The sequence below is a fragment of the Hydra viridissima genome, unplaced genomic scaffold, assembly GCF_058129835.1.
Source record: "Hydra viridissima isolate aposymbiotic clone 2 unplaced genomic scaffold, HvirCarnegie_v1 scaffold_8, whole genome shotgun sequence".
Taxonomy (NCBI): Eukaryota; Metazoa; Cnidaria; class Hydrozoa; order Anthoathecata; family Hydridae; genus Hydra; species Hydra viridissima.
In genome coordinates this window covers 84,308-108,654 of record NW_028324307.1, presented here as the reverse complement: position 1 = coordinate 108,654, position 24,347 = coordinate 84,308, and the positions used below count along the sequence as shown (strand labels likewise).

General features: G+C 29.8%; 1 protein-coding gene and 1 long non-coding RNA gene across 2 annotated transcripts; both read right to left on the bottom strand.

The window, feature by feature from the left end:
- Positions 1 to 853: 853 nt before the first annotated feature.
- On the bottom strand, positions 854 to 3,418 carry LOC149884397 (uncharacterized). The gene is made up of 2 exons (XR_016455057.1): positions 1,757 to 3,418; positions 854 to 1,673 (listed from the first exon to the last, which is right to left on the bottom strand). It is a non-coding gene; the product is annotated as an uncharacterized LOC149884397 (long non-coding RNA).
- Positions 3,419 to 19,910: 16,492 nt separating this feature from the next.
- LOC149884396 (uncharacterized) lies at positions 19,911 to 21,528 on the bottom strand. Its single transcript, XM_090096432.1, has 2 exons — positions 20,792 to 21,528; positions 19,911 to 20,458 (listed from the first exon to the last, which is right to left on the bottom strand). The coding sequence occupies exons 1-2, from the start codon at positions 21,511 to 21,513 to the stop codon at positions 20,221 to 20,223; spliced, it is 960 nt and encodes a 319-aa protein (XP_089952558.1). The 5' UTR covers positions 21,514 to 21,528; the 3' UTR covers positions 19,911 to 20,220.
- Between the last annotated feature and the right edge of the window lie 2,819 nt (positions 21,529 to 24,347).

Below are 24,347 nucleotides of genomic sequence, written 5' to 3'. Positions count from 1 at the left end.
AAAGGAAATGGAAATGTAGAAATAGTGTGTTAACTTTGCGGTTTAGTGTATTTTCGATTTTTACGAGAAATTTATGAAAACTATTTTTTACGAAACTTCAAGAATTTCTTTTTGAGATTAATAACATCGGCAGTCTTGGTAGCCAAAATTGTAAAGACGAATTTAGCTTGTCAAATAAAAGTTCTGTTTAATACGTAAAAGGGAAAAGAGTTTAAAAAGGTGAGTTTTTAAAATTGCGTTGGCATCTCTGTTTCCCCATTATATATGGTAGTTACCTAAATGAGTTAATTTTTTTGCTAATGCAGTGCATAAGTCGCGTCATATTTGGCATTTCTGAACACCAAAGTCTAGGAGTACACAGTGGTTTTGTGACCATCACACTTGGAGTCCTTTTTGGGGTTCCCCATTTCTGATTGAAATACCTAGTAGTCGTTTGAAACAATAGTTTCCCACTAGCTTTTATTATGGTAATTGGTTATTCAGTTAATATGTTGGGTACTTCTATTAACTATTGTAAATAAATGATTTAAAAGCATTTAGGTTGTAAAAAGATTATCAAGGGAGCGAATGAACAAGAGATCAAAGACAAAAATTAGAGAGGTGTTGAAGCATGCTCCTAATTGACCAGGAGTTAACCATAAGGTTTATGCAGTTAATTGCTCTTTTTAACCAGTAAAGTTGATTCTTAGACGCATCTAATCATATGTTTACTGTAAATGCTGATCTTGGTGTATATTTTTAGCATTTGGAAAAAAAAGAAATAGTAACGTGGGTGTAATTGATTCGTAGTATTTTTTTAAAAACTTGTTATTTTTAAGAAATTTTGAAAAACTCGTAAAAGAAAGACAAAGTATTTATTCCAATAAAAGATTTATATTCATTATACAAGTTTACAAGTTACTTTTAAACAGATAATAATCCATTGAAGTGAGCTTTGTCGACAAGAGTTGGACCCGAGATGAAAAGTTAGTACACATTTTTGGAGCATGCTTTACAAGTTCATTCATGATTTGACATTATCTTGATTTTAATTGATAAACATTTTCTGATTGAAAGGAATCAGCAAACACTTGTCTTTTAAATTCAGCATGAAGGAGCTCGATAGGCCGACATTGAAGGACATTGGTGGGGTTATTTTGTTTCAAAACAAATGGAACGTGTTTGTTGTTTAAATACATTAACTACTTTTGAAGAATAATGTGGTAAAGCTTTGTCTGGCCAAAAGATGCAAGCTTTATCAGGGCAGTGATTCTCAATGTAGGTATTCTCAATGTCTTCGTTGAAGACATTCAAATTTGTACATCTGGGCATCAATGGCCATTTCCTAGTTCCAGATAAAGTAATTAAAAACACCATGATCACACAATGCTTACCAAACACCTAATTTAATGGGAAACTTGGTGCGACCTGAGAAGCAGGGTTGTAAGTCAGCCAGCAGAAGTCAGCCATCATTTTCTCATTGGCGCGCCCCAGGTAGCGATGCTCAATAGTTGAAATTGTTTGGTGGAAACGTTCTCCATGCTCGTCTGTAATGTTTCTCTCAAAATGCTTGGGGAAAAAGTCCAAATGGCTATGCAAAAAGTGAATCTTGGGGGACATGTGCACATTCATTTCGTTGAAGGCTGATAACAGTTCTGAGATGATGTCTTTATAGCCGTCCGACCGGTGCTTGCCTGAATAAATGAGTTCAAAGAAGAAATTCTTTGATAGAATACAAGTATTATGTACTTAATTCCTAAAACTTTCAGATACCTACTCAAAAAGTTCTCCACACAGCCTTTCACAGCCTTCCACGCTCTGAACTAAATCGGGGACAAGGAATCAATAAACTGTTGGCTTTTCAAAAGTTTTTGAGTGTCTGGTCCAACGAATACTCCTTCCTTAACTTTTGCAAGTGACAGTTTTGTAAAGGTCTCCTTTATGATTTTCATCGGTTCGCCGTCAGAGTGTAATGCCTTAACAAAGTTCTTAAACAGACCTAGCTTTATGGGCAGTGGAGGTATAATAACGTTGTCAGACTGAACAAGTGGCTCATAGCGAATATTGTGAACACCAAGGGTCGCATTGCCTCGTTCTAGCCATTCATTCCTGATGTAATGCTCATGTTTATTAGGTATTATAAATACCAACCAGGTAATTAAGATTACCTGATTGGTATTTGTAATACCTTATAAACAAAGAATACTTACAAATATGCTAAGACATTTCTTATAATTTTCAATGAAAACATTATTCTATATTTCAAAGTTCTGTTGCAAATATATTTTCAGGCAGCTTTTCTATATTTATCACTAAATACATTAAAAAGATTTCTAAACAACTTAATTAAATGAAAATTCACGTACAAAATACACTACAGTATTAAACAACTATTTTCAGAGACATGTCAGAATCTAATAATTAAATTCAATTGAGGAAAAGCAAAAAAAGTCGGGATAAAATAAAAAAGTCCTTAATTCACAACCTGTCTATCAAATACATTTTTTCACCCATCAAAATTAAAATGTGTAAACACAAACATGCTCAAAATACTTAATCACCATTTTGTATTTGTCCTGAGTTGTAGCATATTGGATAATTTAGATATTTTTTAGCTATTTTGAAGATGGTAAACCATAGCTATTTAGCTGCGTTTGAAAGATCAATGTAAGATAGTGATTTGTTATCTAACAGAGCTTGACCAATTTTTCTTCTCATATAAGCAATGTAAACGTTATAACTTTTTCTGTCTACGAAATAAATGAAGATTTAGAAATATTAATTGAATGACTCTTTAAACGAAGTCAAAGTAAAAAATTGTTATCTAGAAATATTAGAGATTTAAGTATTTACAAATCTGGATTTGGTAAACAACATTATCACTTAATCTTCTCATTAATCTAGGATGGCTTGATTATAATTGACCAGAGTATAGCATTGTAAAGAAAACTTTTGAAGAAAAGTTACATAAGGAAACGATATCAAGAATTTTCAATAACAATTAAGCAATAATTCAAATTGATGGATCCGTTTCTTCACTGATTGAGGCAACAGAAAAAAAAGCAAACAACTCTAGGACATTGAATGAAAGTTTTTGAGCCAGATTTAGATATTACAGATCTGTGACGATTATCACCAGAAACAAAAATCTTTTCATTTTTTTCAATACATTTTTAGAGAACCAAATCAAAGTACGTTTAAACCTGTATTCATATAGGAAGAAAAAAAATTAAGTAAATTTTACAGATACAAGATCCATTTCATCATGATTGGGTTTTAACAACATCAAATATACTCAGATTTGTCAAGAATCTGAAAATCGTGCTCACATTATAAAAGCAAATAGTATTCAAGTTTACATGAATAACATTTCAAAATCTTATGTAGTTAGTTCAACATCTAATGCTATTTATACAAGTTTTCCAGCCAGTTCTGTCCAGTAAATGTATTAAATGTATATATATATATATATATATATATATATATATATATATATATATATATATATATATATAAAAGGTTAGGTCAACATCTTCCAATTGTTATTGAACGTTTGATAGGAACGCCAGTTATTTTAACATTCGATACAAACGTTCCAGAGATGTAAATCGGAGTTCACTTAAATTGGTGTACGTAAGTTTTAAACGAAGCAATCAAACTTTATGGATACAAAACAGTAATTGTTACCTGGAAACCATTGTGCTTCTGTATCATTCTGTTACACTTTTTGGGCGTTGTTCTTCATTTTGAGTCTGTGATCAAATAACTTTTTTTGTATAACACTTTATGAATTTTCTGTAAAGTTTGTAACAAAGTCAAAGCGTGAAAGTTCTTATTATTTTATTGCGATGAGTTACTGAACTGATCGGTCTTGAGAGAAACTGCTTTCTTTATAGTAAACATTTATGGTACTAAATTTTTCTGTTTTTTTTTCTTTTGAAATAAGCTATGGCATAGGCTGATAAGTATTTTAAGTTTGAAAATTTTAATATTTTAATTAGGCTAATAATTTGATTTTAGAAAAAATTTTTAACTTAAGCTTCTATTAGGTAACTATTGAAAAAAGTTCAAAAGACTGCCAAAACCTATAAAGGGGTACTGTAAAGTAGTAAATTAGAATATATTCAAAGTTTGCAGTACCCCAAATTTAAACTTCTTGCATTTTTAGTGAGATTAGTTTTTGAAAACCATTATTTAACAAAAGGTTTCAAGATTTTGTTTATAACTGAGAAAAGATTTTTTTTTTTTAAAAAAAAAAAAAAGAGTTGATTGTTTTATCGAAAATGGATTTTCTAACCAATGCGCCCTCATGCAGCTAAGTTGGACCCCAAAAAAATGCAAAACATTTTTGACTAGTAACCTTATATTAGCCAGTAGCAACAATTTATTACTATCCAAAGTTGATTTTTTTTTATTACCCACCTTAATCACTATCAGATAAAGTATTTATAGAGATGGCTATATGTATTTTACTAGGTCTATTCTTAAATATTAACTAAATTTTGTAATTAGGTGCTAATTAAAATTGTTACATTTTTATTTCATTTTTGTTTCATATTTAATTCTTTTAACTATTTCTTTAAATGTTTTTTGATTTTTTAATATACTAGGAAGATTCTCATTCAAAATCTAAGCATACATCATTCATAGCTGTTTATCAACCCAAACCAAAAATCAATATTTTACACATGAGCAAAAAATATCAGATAGTGAAAAAACCTTCCTCTCCTGCCAATAATATTATACCACCTCTACTGCTCCTAATAAAGATATTAAGAAGAGGGCGTCAACGTTTTATTTTTCTTACAACATACGGAAGTTTTGGAATTAAAATGCGAAATTTTTTAAAAGAACGTATTAGTTATTATTCTCTTATCGCGTTTTTCCATCATATTTCACTTTATTGTGCTTGAATAATTTGTTGAATTTGAGATTTTTGTTCTGGCTGAAATTAACTTTAAAGTTCTTTTGTAATTTTAAAGTTGCCGTTACAGGTAAAATAAGCAATAGCTTGTAAGAAACAGAATTTTTTTAATAGGAGATTTTTATATTCAAGTCTAAAAAATTAATATTTTTAACATATAGGCATCTTGAACAATGATTGCAAAAAACACTCATTTAAGTGCATAATACATCCTCAAGAAAGTTAATTTTCTAGATTTACCATACTTATACTTTTAACTAAAAATAACAGATTAGTAATTTAGATTCTCCCTACATCAAAAATGCTTTCAATCAGCTTCCGCTAGGCTTTTATATTGCTGAAATGTCTCCATGCAAACAAAACATCAGCAATTGAATAATTTAAAAGTCTTGCGGAAGCTAAAACATTTTCTTGAAGTTAAGGCATGCCTTGTCAAATAGCATGTTTAATCATTTTATATATCTACCACTCTAAATTAGCATAGAACTCAAGTGTAAAGAAAAGCTAGGGTTTTACAAAGGCCAGCATTCTGGCTATATTTTCTTTATCATTATTTTCTCTAGAACTCTTTGCTAGTTTACGTAAGTAGTGTTTTCTTTCTGTTTACATAAAAAAAAAGATTACCTTTAGTCCTATTAGACAATTCATTTGAATATTATGAGAAAAAAAACAATTCGAAAGAAAAATAAAAAGCAACAAAGTGAAACTTTATGATTATAACTCACATAGTTGTCTCTGAAGCAAAAATGATTGAGGCGTGTTTGAATTCGAAGGTTTTTAATTCATCATTAAAGTCCAGATTTCCAAAAGAGCTTTTTGAAAAAATTCTTTGTTACAATTTGTTTTAAAATCTATCACGAACTTATTTAATTTTTCTTTTAACATTACCGACCACATCAGTAGTTTAATCTGTAAGAATGTTGGTAGCATAACAATGCTGTGTATAAGGTTCTTTTTTTGCTATTACTATTAATATAAAAAGTCTTTAACATATCTGGCATATCAATTCAATTAAACTTTATTGGCGCTCCAGCTTTCCGTCGAGAAAGATTTCATTTCAAAGTGAACAATGAGATAAACCATTTGGTTATTATTGGTCAAATATTTTTTTGAACACAAATTTTCTTACTATGAGAAAGGATGAATAGCGATGTGGAATATTTGGAATTGTTAAAACTTTAGGTAAATTATTAAGTCAATTGAGCAAATGCAAGTCAGCTGCATATTTGTTTTAGAATCTTCTCTAACTTAGCAGTTGCTGTCAAAGCCTTATTTGCCTAAAAAAGAAAAAGCCCCTTCAATTACCAATTTATTTAAATAACTTTCAAATTTAAACTGTTTAGGAATTATTCTTTACACTTTTAAATTGCAGGAATTTATTTAAAAAAGTCATCAAGGGTTTAACATCTAATTCCTTGATGTCTGTCCTATTCAACTATTGAGAGAAAAATTAATTCCTTTGATCTTCACCATTGGATGACGGTAGTGGAGGTACTTCAAGTAGGTAAGTCTCTCCATTAATGTTAACTAAAAAAGCCATTCTATCCCTCGTTAATATTTTTCCTTTGTTTAGCTCAAACGAGGTCTTGCCATCAAAATGAATTATACATGGATATGGTGATGCGTTTTTGGCTGCTTTAACATCTTCTTTTGAAATGGTTCCCAAGTTTTTCATTTATTTTTTTCATTTCGCTATATGTGGTAGACTGACTGCTTTTAGTTTCTTTAAGATCAACACCTGATTGATATAGATTTGCAATTTTTACCTTCTGTAAAACATTTGGTGATTTATCAAAGGCTGTAGCAGTAAGCGGAATTTTTGCATTTACTGTGTTTGGGTTTTCAGAGACTTCTAAATAATACCAATCACCTGGATCGAATTCAGAGTCAATTGAAGAATCATCGCTTAGAATTGTGTCTATAAGTTCAACGTTGGGTACATAATCTCTCAAACTCTTAGGCAGTGAAGGATTTTTCTTCCTGATATGGGATTTTGAATTATGGATTGTGAACGATTTTTCTTCCTGATGTGGATAAAATATTTTGAACACTTTTTCCTACATACTGAATTACAAATTCATTTATGTTAAGAACATCTAAGAGTCATTAAAACATCTAAAATCATTTCTTTTAAGTTTTCCCCAAATAATGTACTTAAATAAATATTACTAGTGTTATTTTTATCAGCATGTGTTGCTGTATAAATACCTTGCTGATCTATTAGATGACCATTCCTTTCAACAGGAGAAATATTTATACTTTCATATTCCGTATAAGGATCTCTTATATGCTTTCTCTATGAATGAATTTTAAGGGCATGGACACTGTCATACGTTCTGCAACAACCAACTTGTCTGCAAGAAATTTTACAATTTTGTGTTGAAGAAATGCTATGGCGGTAATGAAAATGTTTTAAAAGATCACTGACAGTCTTTAATGATTCTAAATTTGACTCACAAAATACACAAAAGTAACCTATTATTTATTCTAATATTGAAAAAAATGTTAAAAGTAAAAAATACAAACGAAAAACTTAAAAATATACACAATTTTAGAGTTATTCAAAATTTTACTACTTCTCAAAACTCTAATTTTTAGTTTTAACGCATGCGTTTTTTGAAAAACTTTTAATACATATCTTCTGTCAAACCGAAACTGGACTTTGCATTTAACGCATTCGTTAGAACGATGGTAATAAAATTTTATATTTCCGTGTTTTAATTATTGTGAAAGCAACACAAGATCAAGTGTTAGTTTTCAACACAAGGTTTTTTACAGTGCTAAATTTATATAATTTATTTTAGAAAATAATATATATTTTGAGAATTAAACCAGTTTATCAAATTGCTTGATATTTTGAGGTAAGTTTGTTTTGTATTCTAGCTACTGCACAAATCTGTTGTTGTTCTGATTATACACTATTCTATTAAGTGTCTCCTAAGTTTTAATCCTATGTTTTCTCCTATGTTTGTAACACTGGAAAAGCATATTTAAATCTAGCAGCTATATTAATGTATGTATGTGTGGAGAAGCTATATTAATGTATGTATGTGAGGAGAAAGGCGAGTTTCTTGACTCAGGAGGGCTAAAAGATATTCTTTAAATAATAGTCTAAAATTTGAAGACTATCAAACACCATATGTCTTAAACAGTATATATGATATAATAAATAGTTTAAACGTAAAACACAATAACTTTGTTAAAAGGTTTTCATCTCTAAAAATAATTTATAAAAAATAAGCGTAAGTGATAATTTGTTTTAAACATTCATTTAATAGCTTCTTCGCAGAAACCAATTTTATTACCTGGTTCCTTAGGAGTTTGAAGAGCCATTTATTATTTAGCATTTATTTAAACTTGGTAGACTTCGTTTACATCTATTAAAGGTGCAAATTTAACGTTAAAGTTAAGTATGTCAATGATAACTCTCTTTATACTACATTAAAGGATATGACGTTGCTAGCTCTATATCTAAATCAAAAGTAAAATTTTAAAGTATACTACAACTCTATACCTAGCTAATCATAATAGAACTATTTACTTAAATGAATATTAATCTAATTCATTATTTAAATCAATTACTGACCGAATTACTCATCATTATAATATTCTGATCTGATTAAGTAGAAACTTATATAGCAATTCCCGCATTCCTCCATTTAAACCAAGTAAAACTCAACTAAGTTTGACTAAAAGTTATAAACTTATAACGTTTCATTGTTACATGGGTACTTTAATTATGTTACCAGTGTCAACTGCTTCCATTTCATCTTCTCTTTTCTCAATATTGTTCTCCTTGGCAGTTTTTGGTTCGTGTCATTTAATACTAGCACATATCTATAAACTCATTCTTGAAATCTAATAACGGACAATTCATACTTTTACTTTGAAGTGGGAGATAATCAAAATATGTCGGCATTAATTCTAAAGAGAAGGAAATCATTTAACAATTTTTACAAAAATTCTCTTAAAAAACCATCTTTTAAAAATTTTCTTCGGTTTCCTCAGGTGCAGTGCCGGATTAAGGCTTTGTTTGTGGGAAAGTCCGTATTAACTGTATAGGCTTTTTTTGTGGGAAAGTCCGTATTAACTGCATTTTTAGGCCACTAATTGAAATCTGCCTTAGGGCCACATTTTAACAAGTAGCCTGAAAATACAGTTAATACGGACTTTCCCACAAAAAGAAGAAAAGTAAAATTTAAAAAAGAATATTTATTAGGCAAAAACTACATAATTTAAAATTTTCGCGCTTTTATAACTGCAAATTTGTCAATTAGTTCTTTGAAGTTGACCTTGTTGAGCAAGCCACTTTCAATACACAGAAGTGAAAGTACAGAAAGACGCCGTTGAGCCAGTGTTGATCGTTTTGCATCTTTAATTCTTTTCAATTGAGAAAAAGAACGTTCTCCTGAACAATTGGTTGACATCAGACATAAGTAGATCCGGAGTGCTATTTCAGTATTTGGAAATGCTTGGTATACACCAGAATTGTGCAGCATTTTAAACATCTTCTGAGTACTTGAATCAACTTGATTCACGGTCGTTTAGACTTTAGAAATAAATGGAAAGTTATTATACGCAAGCGCAGTAGAGTTAAAAATAATTTAAAATTTAAAAAATGGCTACGGATGCAAAACTTATCATTGACAACGAGTAACTTGTTAAATTTTAGATAACTAAATAGGTTTTTAACTATTTTTTAAATGAAATTATTTTGAAAATAACTTGCAGCTGTACGAAAAAATTTTTCAAATAAAATACAAGACCTCTGAATGTGAATAATATCTACTTTCAGCTAAAGCAACTTTAGTGTTTTTGTTTACAATTTTTAAACCTTTTTTAAAATATTTTTGAGCGTAGAAATTTGTTAATTTAAATTTATTCAGCAAGATGAACCTTTTATCTTTTTTGCATTTTTTGCTTACATAAGGATTCAATTTTTTTTGCAGGGTTAAAATAAAATCTTATTCGTTAACTTTTTGTAACCTGTTGCTATGGTACTCTTTTCCGATGTGACTATATATATATATATATATATATATATATATATATATATATATATATATATATATATATATATATATAGCATAAACACTTATCTATTCTTTATTAAACCTTCTGAAGGAGTTAAACAGACTGTCAAAGAACAAAAAACTTGATAAATGTTTGACTCTTTTATTACTGCTCTCTTCTTTAAGAATATTGAGCACTCTATTTGTAAAATACACTAACATTGTTAGTGTATTCGACAAATAGAGTGCTCAATATTCTTAAAGAAGAGAGCATAATATATGTTAGTAAGCATAATATTATATAATAATATATAATATTATATAATAATATTATATAATAATAAGCATAATATTATATAATAATAAATTAGAGAGCATAATATATGTTAGTAACATAATATTGTATAATATTTTATAACATAATATAGTTATATGTTAATAACATTATATATATATATATATATATTTGAGGCAGTGGCCTTATTCTTCACAAAAATATTAATTAACAAATTATATTCAGATTAAAATAATGTAAACTGAGGTCTAGTTTTATTTGTATCTTTGTAACATTTATAACATATAGAAAGAGCGCTCCGGTAGGAGCAGGTAAAATCCTTATTTTTTTAAATTCTGTAACCGTTTGCATAGCAGTATATTGGTTAAGGTATTTTACCTAAACATGCATATTGGTTAAGGTATTTTACCTAAACATGCATATTGGTTAAGGTATTTTACCTAAACATGCATATTGGTTAAGGTATTTTACCTAAACATGCATATTGGTTAAGGTATTTTACCTAAACATGCACTGATTTTAAATTATCATTTTTAAATTCTTTCTTGTTTCGGAACCTTAAACCTTCAAACCTTTTTGAGTGGCGCTCAAAAAATGTCTTTGGCCGACTACATGACGACTTGACCCTGGTTAATGTCACCCAGTGTAGTGCAAATGACAACTGTAAATATCTGAAAGTTATAGGGTAGTTTGATTGTTCTAATGATAGAAATTAGATTTTGCAATATCCGCATAAATGTTGATGTATTAAATTAAAATAAAATTGAATTTTTATTTATTTATGCCCCTAGAAACTAAATGATGGAAGAAGAAAGCGTGTTAGAATAGGTTTCCATTTAGTACAGAGACAAAGGGCAGTTGATGTTTTTCTTGAAAGCACATTGTTTATTGTACAATAACATATTTTACACATTTTTGGAGGATGGACAAATCTGTCATTTCAACATGAAACAACTTCTCTAATTTTACTTCAAGAATTTCTCCTATAAAATAATGCTTTTTACCGAGAAACTGTCCACAAACTCTGCAAAAAAGTTTAATATTTTTGTTGTGAAATTCCATTTTATCTAATATTAGACTATTTAAAAAATAGTATATATATACTATTATATATACATATATACAATATATTGTATATATATATAATATAATATATTATATATATATAATATAATATATTATACATACATACATATATATATATATATAACCTGTTGCTTTGGTACTCTTTTCCGATGTCACTATATATATATATATATGTATATATATATATATATATATATATATATATGTATATATATATATATATATATATATATATATATATATATATATATATATATATATATATATATATATATATATATATATATATATATATATATAGTCACATCGGAAAAGAGTACCAAAGCAACAGGTTACAAAAAGTTAACGAATAAGATTTTATTTTAACCCTGCAAAAAAAATTGAATCCTCATATAAGCAAAAAATGCAAAAAAGATAAAAGGTTCATCTTGCTGAATAAATAAAAATTTAAAAATTTCTACGCTCAAAATTTTTTTAAAAAAGGTTTAAAGATTATAAACAAAAACAGTAAAAGTAGCTTTAGCTGAAAGTAGATTTTATTCACATTCAGAGGTTTTGTATTTTATTTAAAACATTTCTTAGTACAAGTGAAAGTTATTTTCACAAAAATTTCATTTAAAAAATAGTTAAAAGCCTATTTAATTATATAAAATTAAACAAGTTACTCGTTGTCAATGATAAGTTTTGCATCCGTAGCCATTTTTAAAATTAAATATTATCTTTAACTCTATTGCGCATGCGTATAATAACTTTCCTCTTACAAACGACCGTGGATTATGTGCACTTGATCGTTCTTAACAGTTTCTCTGTTCTTTGTACCAGCACATAAATTGTCGAAATTCTATTGGAAAATCAGAACAAAGGTCTTTCGAGTACACAGTAACCATTCCTTTAATAGCAGTGTCAATATCTTCGTCGGTAGGGCTACCATATGAAATTTTGTAAAAATCAGGACATCATGTCTTTTTTAACCTGTCAAATCAGGACAAATATAAATAAGCAGAAAGTCTAAATCAGGACAAAAGCTCGTTACACTAAAAGTGAAAATGACAAAAAATACAACATTAAAAACCAGCTTTATTTTACATTTTTGTAATGACTACAAGAATTATTTCTTTTCTTTGCTTTTAAACCAGTCATATTTTTCACTAGAGTGCACTTTTTCAATCTCCGCGTCTAACTTTTTCACCACTTTCATAAACTTTCTTCAGAAAAGGAAATTCATTCTTCAGAGTTTCATTAAAATGGCACTTTCTTTTCGACATTTTGGCTATAATAAGGGATTTTTTTTTACTTTAAGTTAAAGTAAAAGTTTAACACTAAAAAACCCTCTGTCACGAAGTAGAAACTTTGTAAAAGTGGAAAGTACCAAACCAGCAAAAACAAAAGTAAAATACTGCCTTATCATGTCTGCTACCTCAGCCATTTCTGCCAACACTGCCTAAAATTGCAAGAAAATTGTAAAAATTGAATGGAGAAGTTGGAGTTGCCAAGTCAACATTTTTCTCTTTGCTTCATTTTTTAGTTTTTGTCAAAATGATATTTTTTTCTTTTTTGTTATGGTTTTTTAAAATCAGGACATTTTGGCACCTGATCAGGACAGTCAGGACAGACCCTTCAAATCAGGACAGTCTTGATGAAAATTAGGACTATGGTAGCCCTATTCATCGGTCATGGAGTCATACTCAGTCAGAACTCCAAATCTCCGCAGCACAATTGAGTAAGCTTTAATGCGTTTCTTTAATGCATTTTTCAGCTAATCGATGATGACATAGAAGGTATTGACCTTGAAGTTTTGCTGGCTTGACATCCCTTCCATAACATCTGCGGCATCTCCATCATTGATTTGTCTCTTACGGTTTGGTTGTCTTTGACTTTTAGATTTATATGTGCTGTTGCCACAGCGATCACCTGCCTTCTGATTATAATCATCAAACTTCTCTCGGCATTCATCCAAAAATATACGCAAGCTCTTCAGCAGACCAATAGCTGTAGTTAATTCGATTGTAGAACTTTTCAATAACTTGCTATTAATGTTGAAGCTCTGCAGAATGTCATTCCAAAGTTCACACTATAGGGCAACTTCAATAGTATCCATGTGTTTGGCCAATGAACCCGCTTCATTCCTTGTGCTACCATTCTGATTACAATCCCCTGAGATCTCCTGAAGAGCACTTTGTAATTTGTGGTACCCCTAGAACACTACTTTTGCAGCATCAGCTCGAGCAGACCAACAGGTATCTGATTGGTATTTTGGAACAAGGGATTCTGGTTGGTTTTTAACATGTGTCATCATGACATCCCAACAATGTGTTGATGCTACAAAGAAAGTATACAGGCGATTAAATATGTTAAAAAAGGAAACTGCTTCAACGCAACAATCCACAGCTGACTGGCCAACTAGGTTCAACGAGTGGGTAGCACAAGGAATGTAGTCCTCTAAACTGTTTTTGTTTTTCAGGATTTGTTGCATGCCAATATATTTACCAGACATATTGCTGGCATTATCATATGTCTGACCACGGCAATTTTGACAAGCACTGAAGCAATGTGTCAGCAAGATTCTGCCCTGTGTGACTGGATATATTGATAAATGTCAAAAAACGCTCCACACGCTGGTAATCCACCATATTAATATAACGAAGAATGATGGTCAGCTGGTCACAATGGGTAATATCAGGAGTGGAATCTACTGACTTTGAAATCTCATCCTTTATGAAACCCATAACTTGTTCACCCATTATTGCAATTAATTCTTCGCAGATTGTTTTTGATAAATATGATGTGTGACCGCGTCCGCCATTGCCATGAGTACAGATGTACTGGGACAAAAATGGATCAAATTGAACAATCAGCTCTAAGCTGCCCAAATAATTCCCGTTTTCTCTGGAGCCAACAACTTGATTGCTACCTCGAAGAGGGAGACCTCTCTCACAAAGAAAAGTAATAGTTGCAACACAGCGTGACAGGACATTTCTCCAATAATTGTTCTGCTCCAACATATTGTTGTGCAATTGCTCTTCAACTCTCCCAGCAGCAACACTTTTTGACATAAAGTGAGAACTGATTGTATGTGCTTTGCACTGATTTCATGGAATTTTAAGTATTGTATCATATTCTTCCAATCCTTAAATCCTGAGCCCGACAACTTTGACTGGTCAGATGAAAACAGAATGCAGGGAAAGCAGAAGACACATGTCTTGGCTGGAGAATAAACAATCCAGTCACGATCAACGATGTCACCATTTCGCAAAACCCGTTTGAAGACAATAGAATTTAGAAAGCGATTCACTCCACTGTATTCCCGCTTTGTTACTGGATAACTGTCTGCCAAGTTTCGAAAATGGATAATTCCAAGGCTGATGCATATGTTACGCACATGATTTGTTATGTTACCAAAACTCCCAACATCATTGGGAATGGTTCCTGAACCAGTATCAGCTCTGTCTTCAAATTTTTCAGTATGTCCAAGTTCAAATGCAATTTTTGCGGCCTACCTGAGATGTTGATGAGGATGGTGGGGAATTGAGAGTAATATTATCAGTAGCATCAACCTTGTTCGTGGCAGTGAAAAATGAATTGATTTTGGGTATTTTCTTTAACAGTTTATCTTCATCATGCATTTTCTTCTCTAACTCCTTCGCTCGCTCCCAACCACCTTTACGTATCGACATTAATCTAAAAGTAAAACGTAAAAGTGATCTTTAAAAACGTATTTTAATGTATTCAATAGCATAAGTATTCGATTTAAAAATAATTGATTCATAAAGTCATATCATAAAATGATGAAAAATTTTAAAAATTGATATCTTGTGAACTGCATGATAAGAACATACAAAACCTATATATAATATAGATTTTAATATTCGAAATAATAATTTAAAATCAAACTACCAGTATGCCAGAAGAAAATCATTTGATGAATTTGGTTTTGAACTACCAGAATAAACACCAATTATGAATTCAGATGATGGGATTTCTGGAATGCACCCACATATAACCCAAAAACATTTCACTGTGCTGTTAAAGAGAGGTAATCCATCAATAAATAGACAAAGACTCAACTTGGAAAGATCGGAATTTATATGTTGTTCAATTAAAATAATAATTACAACAGAAATCTAACAATAATGATGACAGCGTCAACATAATTCATTAAAAATTATAGATTCCTAAAAGTGAAGGAATTTATTTTTATTTCTTTCAGGAGCATGGTGTTCAAAAGTTCATGCAAATTACTCACTGGGATTGATTGTTTGACTTATTAATGATCTGCTTCTTATACCCCTAGGTCACAGAACTGAAGTTCTACATGTATAGTGTATATACGTTTTCTATGTTATAGCAAGAACTAATTTATAAATTAAAATAATATTAATTAGAATATGTAAAATGGATATGTGATATAATAATGATTAAACATATTGTTTTATATATATGTGATAAAAAAATCATACATATATATATAGATAATAATGTATGATAGTGAAAGTCAAAATGAAATTCACTCAGTATAGTTGAGATACATGGATCTAATCCATATTATATTAGTGATCTTTATTATATTAATATCAACAATAAATAAAATATGTGACAAATATGTTTTGATAGAAACATTTAAAACATGGCATGTTGAACAAAGAAGCTATACCCAGTTCTTTCTGCAGTAAATGTGATGACTTTTTCTTCTTTAAACCTACTAATAAATTTAAAGGATTACAATTTTATAACAATATTGTATCTAAAAGTATATTCATTTGCTAAAACTATTAATTTTATTACTGCGCTTTGTTATTGTTTACGAAAGAGTTCCACTGTTTAAAACAAATGTTATCGAATTTCAAAAATATAAAAAAACATAATATTTTTCGAATATTTTATTCGAAATATTTTAAATCGATACTTTAGAAGAAAAAAATTATCACTTATAAGAATGAATTAGTTACAATTTTTGACATCGTAAAATTGATATAAGAACAAAATGTGCATAATAATTGGAACAATTATAATAATTTCATCAATAAAGATAAGACATAAATATAAATTTACGTATAAATTTTTTGTAACCTGGATTTTTTGCTGGCCTGAAGGCATGTGCCTTGTTTGCCTAAGGGTTAATCCGGCACTGCTCAGGTGATTACAGCTCTGTATATAAATAAATATTTAATATGAATAACATTTATAATTATAGATAAAAAGTACCCATACTTGTAAAGAAAAAAAGGATGGCTAAAAGTGTCCAAGAGGAAGTAAACAGTCACACTGAGTATTTAAAACCTATATATGAAAAGGAAGATCTGCCAAATATAGTTTCAAACTTAAAATATTTGCATGCTGCAGTTGAGCACGAAGAAGAAATAGTAAATGTTGCAGAAGAGCGCGAAGATAAAATGCTGCTTGTTGCAGTACTGCACGAAGAAAAAATATATGTTGCAGAAAAGCACGAAGATAAAGCACAAAAAGTAGCAGTTGAGCGCGAAGAAAAAATACAACGTGTTGCAGTAGAGCACGATGAAAAAATACAAAATGTTGCTGAAGAGTACTATGAGAAATCACTACATATTGCAGTAGAGCACGAAGATAAAATACAACTTGTTGCAGTAGAGCACGAAGATAAAATACAACTTGTTGCAATAGAGCACGAAGATAAAATACAACTTGTTGCAGTAGAGCACGAAGATAAAATACAACTTGTTGCAATAGAGCACGAAGATAAAATACAACTTGTTGCAGTAGAGCACGAAGATAAAATACAACTTGTTGCAATAGAGCACGAAGATAAAATACAACTTGTTGCAGTAGAGCACGAAGATAAAATACAACTTGTTGAAGAAGAGCACGAAGAAAAAGTACATGTTGCAGAAGACCACAAAAATAAAATACAACTTGTTGCAGTAGAGCACGAAGATAAAATACAAATTGTTGCAGTAGAGCGCGAAGATAAAATACTTCTTGTTGCAGTAGAGCACGAAGAAAAAGTACAACTAGTTGAAGAAGAGCACGAAGAAAAAATACATGTTGCAGAAGACCACAAAGATAAAATACAAAAAGTAGCAGTAGAGCACGAAGATAAAATACCACTTGTTGCAGTACAGCACAAAGAAAATATACAAGTTGTTGCAGTAGAGCGCGAAGATAAAATACTTCTTGTTGCAGTAGAGCACGAAGAAAAAGTACAACTAGTTGCAGTAGAGCGCAAAGATAAAATACAACTTGTTGCAGTGGAGTACGAAGAAAAATTACAACTTGTTGCAGCAGAGCACGAAGAAAAAATACAACATGTATCAGCAGAGTGCGAAGAGAAACTACAACTTATTGCAGTAGAGCAAGATGAAAAAATGAAAAATGTTGCTGAAGAGCACAATGAGAAATTACATTATGGAGCAGTAGAGCACGATGAAAAAACACAGCATGTAACAGTAGAGCACGAAGAAAAAATACAACTTGTTGCTGTAGAGCACGAAGAAAATATACAAAATGACACTGGAATACATTTCCTTCCGCTTCAATATTGTTTTAATTGAGAGGATCCATCCTTATAATTATTTTAAAATCTATAACTCAGTGATTTAGACATTAAATAACAAATAATATTTTAAGTAACTTTTTTTTTCAAATTAAGACTTGTAAATAGACTTTAAGTGTGATGGTATATTGTAAGATTATGAAACTGGAACAAATTTTACTAATTTTATTGTCTGAAAGCAAAACTAAAGAGTTGGAGATTTTTTTCTTAATTTATCTTTACTATGTTTTTGCAAGTCACTAGATCACCTGAAACCAATTTAAAAATTGAGTTCATTTGACGCGAAGCAACTTTGCTAATTGAAATTTAAGACTTTTTCATTTTCAGACTGTTTGATTTTTGCGAACAGTTTTAGGTTTCACTTATTGAATGTAAAATATAATAAACTACGGAAAACAAATATTCAATTAATTTTTTATTCCTTATTGTAAATACGCTCAGTTTATACTGCATTATTGTGTTATATGGTCTTTGTGCGAGGTCCTGAACTAGTGCCGGACCATAAATTTCGTCTTAGTAGGCTTACCCTTTATTATATCGTTTGTTTAAGATTAAAAACTACATCAAAAATTAAGTTATATAAATATATTATTATAAATGAATAATGTGCTACATGTTAACTATAGAAAGTATACAAATTACATTTTAATTGTCCACATCACATAGTTACCGATATAGTTTACGGTTTAAAAGTAACTTACCCACGTAATACTTGCATGGCGCACGCCCATGGAAACAATATAGTCAAAAAATGTAATTCAAGTAGATGGTAGCTCTTAGAAATAACTGGAAGCAAGCAATATGCAATTGTTTAACTAATTCAAAATGATATTATTTGTTCCCTGATTTGCATCGCTACAAAATATATAAGAAATTTAGCAGATGTTCTATTTTCATTGATAATTTTCTTGAAAAATTAAGCTGCGCATTCTTAAATTCAAGACAAAAACTATTCAATTTCTGGTTGTTTTTGCTCCAGTAGATATACTCAAATAGCTTTTTTTTTAACTCAAGATATGACATTAAAAAGATCTTTCTTATCATTCTCTATAAAGAATTTTTGGTACCTGTAAAAAATGTATTTTACAATTATCATTTACTGACATATTGAAAATTGGATATTCTTTTACAAATTTTTTAGTTATTAAAAGCTGTCAGTTTTGATCTGGTAATTATTCTAGTTAATCACAATAGGCGGACATACTGTATAAAAGTTGATACAAAAAGAATAGCAGTTTAATAACACATTCAGAGGAAATTTGATTTCTGAAAAACTCCAAACATGAAAGTTGAGAAATGATTAAATAAAGTCATCAAACAATTAAAACCCAATTAATAACATTTTGATATATAAAGATTTGATCCTTTTCTTTTTCAGAAAAGAGTGTACCATATTTGAATAATTAGGGAAGAACATTTCTCAACCGGCACAAGGTGTCTAAAAGAGGTCTATAAGAGGTTTTCTTTTGGTATTTTAAACGTCGATGTACTTTTATATTTTTTATAACAATTTTACTTATTTACTTAAAGTTGCTAACAATCGTGTTAGTAAGCTGTTTCCATTTTATTTAATTATTCATTATTTTTAGAAGACTAACTCACAACACTATCACATAACAATGTTTATTCAAGTATCAGCTAGATTATTGAATTACTTAAATAAAATTTTTAATATTAATATAAAAGTATTAGTATCAAACATTTATATTTAAAAGATTGAAAAGGAATACTTAATTTGCTTTATTCTATAAACTGACTAGCTTAAAAAGACATGCAAATGGGTAAAATTAGGAGCATCCAAAAATTCAAACCACATTCATACATCCAAATTAGATGGATGCATGCATCTAATATATTTGAACAGAGATAACCTAAACTTGAAAAAAGAAATTTGGTGACCATTTAATCGCGGCACTACTACACTTTCTCCCCCCTTCCCCGTTTCCTAATTTTACGATTGATAATAAGAGAACTTTTAGCTGATTATCAAAATAAAGAGACTAGTAGGGGAGAACGGGGTGAGATGGGACAAAAAAATTTGATTGCGTGCTGCGCTTTAATTTTTCCACAAAACCATACAAATCGGTTTAAAACTATAGTCCAATGAATTGTCATGTTAAATTATTGTAAAACCCATTATTTAACCATCAAATTAAGTTCAAGGGCTTGGTTTTTTAAAGTGACACTGTTTGTCCCATGTCACCCCATGTTGGGGTGAAATGGGACAATGGTTGGGGTGAAATGGGACAAAAATAGAAACAAATAATTTTAAGCATTATTTTATTGTTTATTCTACTCCTTATAAAACATAACAATACACAAAATTTATTTATGTTTAACAAAAATAAAATACCATTCTAAATGCATTTGTAACTTTGTTCAACAGGTTGCTTGATGTTTAAATTAAGTCAAAATTACGTTGATGTCTGAGGGGGTGACTTTTTTTCTTTTTCTTATCTTTATCTTCCTTTTTTCTTTTACATTCTGATAAACTTTCAACTAGTTCATTTCTTGTTGGTATGTCAGTCAATACCAGAGACCTAGAACATTTTCTTTCTGCACTTTTTCTCTTTGCCACCCTTTCACCTGCTTTTGGAAATGGCCTTATATCTTCTGCTGTCCAAAGGTAGGCAGAAGTGCTGATTTGCTGTTTCTTTTCATTTATAACTTCAGATACAATACACAGTGATGTGGGGATTGATTATTTGTCGCAATTGTCATTTGCTGGAATTGGTCGATCAGATACATAAGAACATTAAAAGTCGACATCACAGAAAACATACGGATTGTACGGGAAAATTCCAGCTGCTTTAAAACCATTTTGAATATTTTGGGAAGTAAAGGCTCTCGTATAAGCTATTCCTAAATTTTCAGAAATGTCATATATCGTCATAGGAGTATTTGGATGTGCCTTTAACCATGAATCAAATGCTGAATTGTAAAATTTCTTTAATGGCCCAAATACTGATCTGTCAAGTGGTTGGAGTTTGTGGCTGCAATGGGGTGGCAATGTCAAGAGCACAACATTGCTTTCCTTAGCTTTATCCATCAGTTCAATCGATATATGAGTTTTGTGGTTGTCCATTATTAAAAGTAATGGATGATCCTTGCTAGGATGTCCATGCTCCACAAAATGATCAAACCATTTCAAAAAAATTTCTGTGTTTATCCATCCACTAGGATTAGCATCACCTTTTGTACTTGTTGGTGCACCTTTAAGCATATGGCTACGAAAGTGGGTACAAGGAAATATCAAAAACGGTGGAATAAAATTTCCAAGGGCATTAATGCAACCCGCCATTGTAACTAGGGTTCCCCTTTCAGCAGAAGTTACCTGTCCTACTTGCTTTACTCCTTTACCAGCAATCACTTTCACTGGCTTATGAACAGTTGTCAGACCTGTTTCATCAATATTGTAAATGCAATCAGCAGAAAAGTTATAGCGCTTCTGCACACTGTCAAGGTTTTTGAAGAAAGTATCTACATTTGTGCGATTGAAACTAGTTGTTCGACTGAGGCTGGTAGCTTCTGGAGTACGAATAGATAATTTTGTACGATTTAAGAATAAATAAAACCATTCAGTTTCAGCTGTTTCACTCTTTTTCCAGTTTTCTGGTACTTTAATGTCATTTTTAATTGCATATTGATATGCAAGTTGCTTTGTTTCTCTAACATTAAGTCCATAATGCATATTAGATGCTTGACGAAGATATATTGAAAGTTCATCTTCTTGTGTCTTATTAAAAAGATATTTATGTTGTTTATCAAAGTATAAGTTACTGTAAGAAGTTTTTTTATTAACCTTTATTTTCCGCTGTAAACTTGATTTTGAAATTGTATACTCTTGTGCAGCTGCTCATAGTGATAAACTGCCAGATTCGACAGCCATCACAGCAGCTTTTATTGTATGAGCATCAGGCTTTAACAGACTTGTCACTCGTTCGTACTTTCTTGGCATCTGAAAAATTATTACTCATATTACTCACTCCATTATTAAAAAAAATTATTCTCTTTTTAATTGCATTAACCAAATTCCAGATTAGGCTATAAATTTTAAATTTATTTTAATGAAAATAAAATAGTATCAAAACCCTATAAAACTTTTAATGTGATTAAATTTAATAAGGCTAATAGTGAAGAACTTTATTTAAACTGAATTTAAAATACAAAAATGATTGGCATTAAAACAATATTTATTGTGAAAGATGTCTTCAGGACAAAGTAACAAAGAAATCCAATATAATTATTATTATTTTCTATGATAAAAAACACTTTACTATAAAGTAAACATTGAAATCTTATCATAAACATAAACATAATTTTTTGTTCACTTGCTTTTTTAGAAAAATATTGATTATAAAAGTTAAAGTACAGTAAATTAAAAAAATGATAAAATTGAACAGTGTCCCATTTCACCCCAATTCTCCTGTTCCAAGTCACCCCATCACTAGCAGATGTGAGAAAACCTTTATTTTATATAGTTCTCGTAGCCATATGATAATCATATTTCTTCAGTAGTTAAATAAAACAATAGTGAATAATTAAAAACCATAAACATAAAAATATATGCAAACAACACATAAATTCTTAATATTAATGATCTATTCAAAGTCCAGGAAAACTGTTACATTTTTACATATTCGCAAATAATCCGAAAAAAAAATACTTCTGAAACTTAAAAAACACAATGATATGAAGAAGCTATTTCAAACTTATAACATATATAAAAAACTTTTGCTTTATTAACTTTTTCACTGAGATATTGCCAAGTCCCATCTCACCCCATGTCCCATCTCACCCCGTTCTCTCCTAATAAGTTTTAGGCCTCAAAATTAATCTAAAGTTCTCTAATCTGAAGTTGAAAGAACAAAAGTGTTCAACAAATTGCTACTATTCGCCATCATGGTTTATTTTTGTTTAAAAGTTTTCTTTTAGTAAGTAATAATAATCTATGATTTTATATGATTCTTAATCAGCATAAAGTTCTCCTTCATTATCAATCATAAAAATTTAGGGGGGGGGGGGGGAATAATTAAGAAGAAGTAATCGTTCTAAAAGATAAAAAAGTTATCAAACCAACTGCAAAGAGATCTTTTATTTTAAAGCGTTCAACATTTCAAAACTTACTCGCAAACTAGCAAAGTCGGTTCCTCGAATGAAAAAGGATAGAGTCTCGAAAAAAGTCAGAGTTCAAAAAAATTGACTTTATACAGGTCCTACAACGTTGTAGATATTTTGGAAGAATATATAGACGCAATTGTAAACATCTGAATAAAACCAATGAGCAGCTGTTTAGGGTTAGGTTTAGGATTAGGGTTAGAGTTATTTTAAGACATCTGCTATGTACTTTTATTATTACAGCAATATTCTGCATTTGGTTTCCATCAACATTTTCTTTTTACTTCTATAAGGCGCTTTAAATCTATTTGATAGGATTACTTCTCATTTGATTTCTTTTTAAATATTCAAAGAAAAGACAGACTTGCAAGAAAAGAATGCACAAAAAAAACTCTCAACAAGAAAACGAAAATGAAGCACATAAATAACTTCCGAAAAGAAAACGATATTTTTTCAAAACTCTATGACCAGTAAAAGTGACAATTGAAGTAAATTTGTGCATTTAAACAACGGTTTTAAATAAGGTTGAGCAAAAAATACATATGGTTAAGACTAATTTATCATAAGAAAATTAAAATATTACATGTCTTAAATAAAAGTTTCGCTTATCACCATTTTCTCAAAAAAGTATAAAATTTAAAAAGTGATTATTTTTTCAAGTTTGATGATATATAAAAACTCGTGCTTATATAGTGTTTAAACAAAAAGTAAAATATTTTGGGTTCTTTTTTTTCAGATTTACTGAGATAAAAAACCTTGTGTTCTTCAAAATTAAAATAGGTACTGATTTTTTGCCTTTCAACCGGCGATTCTTGAGGTCGCAAGAAATTTATTTAAGATAGAGTGCTACAATTTAAAAATTCGCTAGAATTCAAAATGAATATCGAATTTAAAAGACTTTTTTCGATTTTCAGAAACCAAATTTTTTTCTTTCTTTTTTTTTTTAGTAATTTCACCAACATCAAAAAAAAATTAAAAGTAAAGTTTTATTTATAACTGTGGCCATTGACATCTAAAACATAAATCTTTCATATTTTCATTATAATTAGGATTTAGAAACAGTGTTTTTTTAACGTTATTTAAAAAATTTTCAAAGTATTTATAAGAAAATTTCCGCTCCGATTAAAAAAAAACAACTCGAAATTAAAATTAAAAACACTTCAAAAAGAAATTTTTTCAAAAATCTTTTCTTTCTATAATCTCTAAATTTCATAAATAATTTTTGTATTATTTCTACATTTTGCATATTTATTTTTACACATTCAATTTTTGTATTTCAACTAAAAATACATATTTTCGTATTTCAACTTTTTAAACTCTTCGATATTTTGATATCCGTGGTTCGAACTTCAAGAAGCTGTTATAATCCACATCCTCTTGTAATTCGAACCACAAAGCCATTTACAA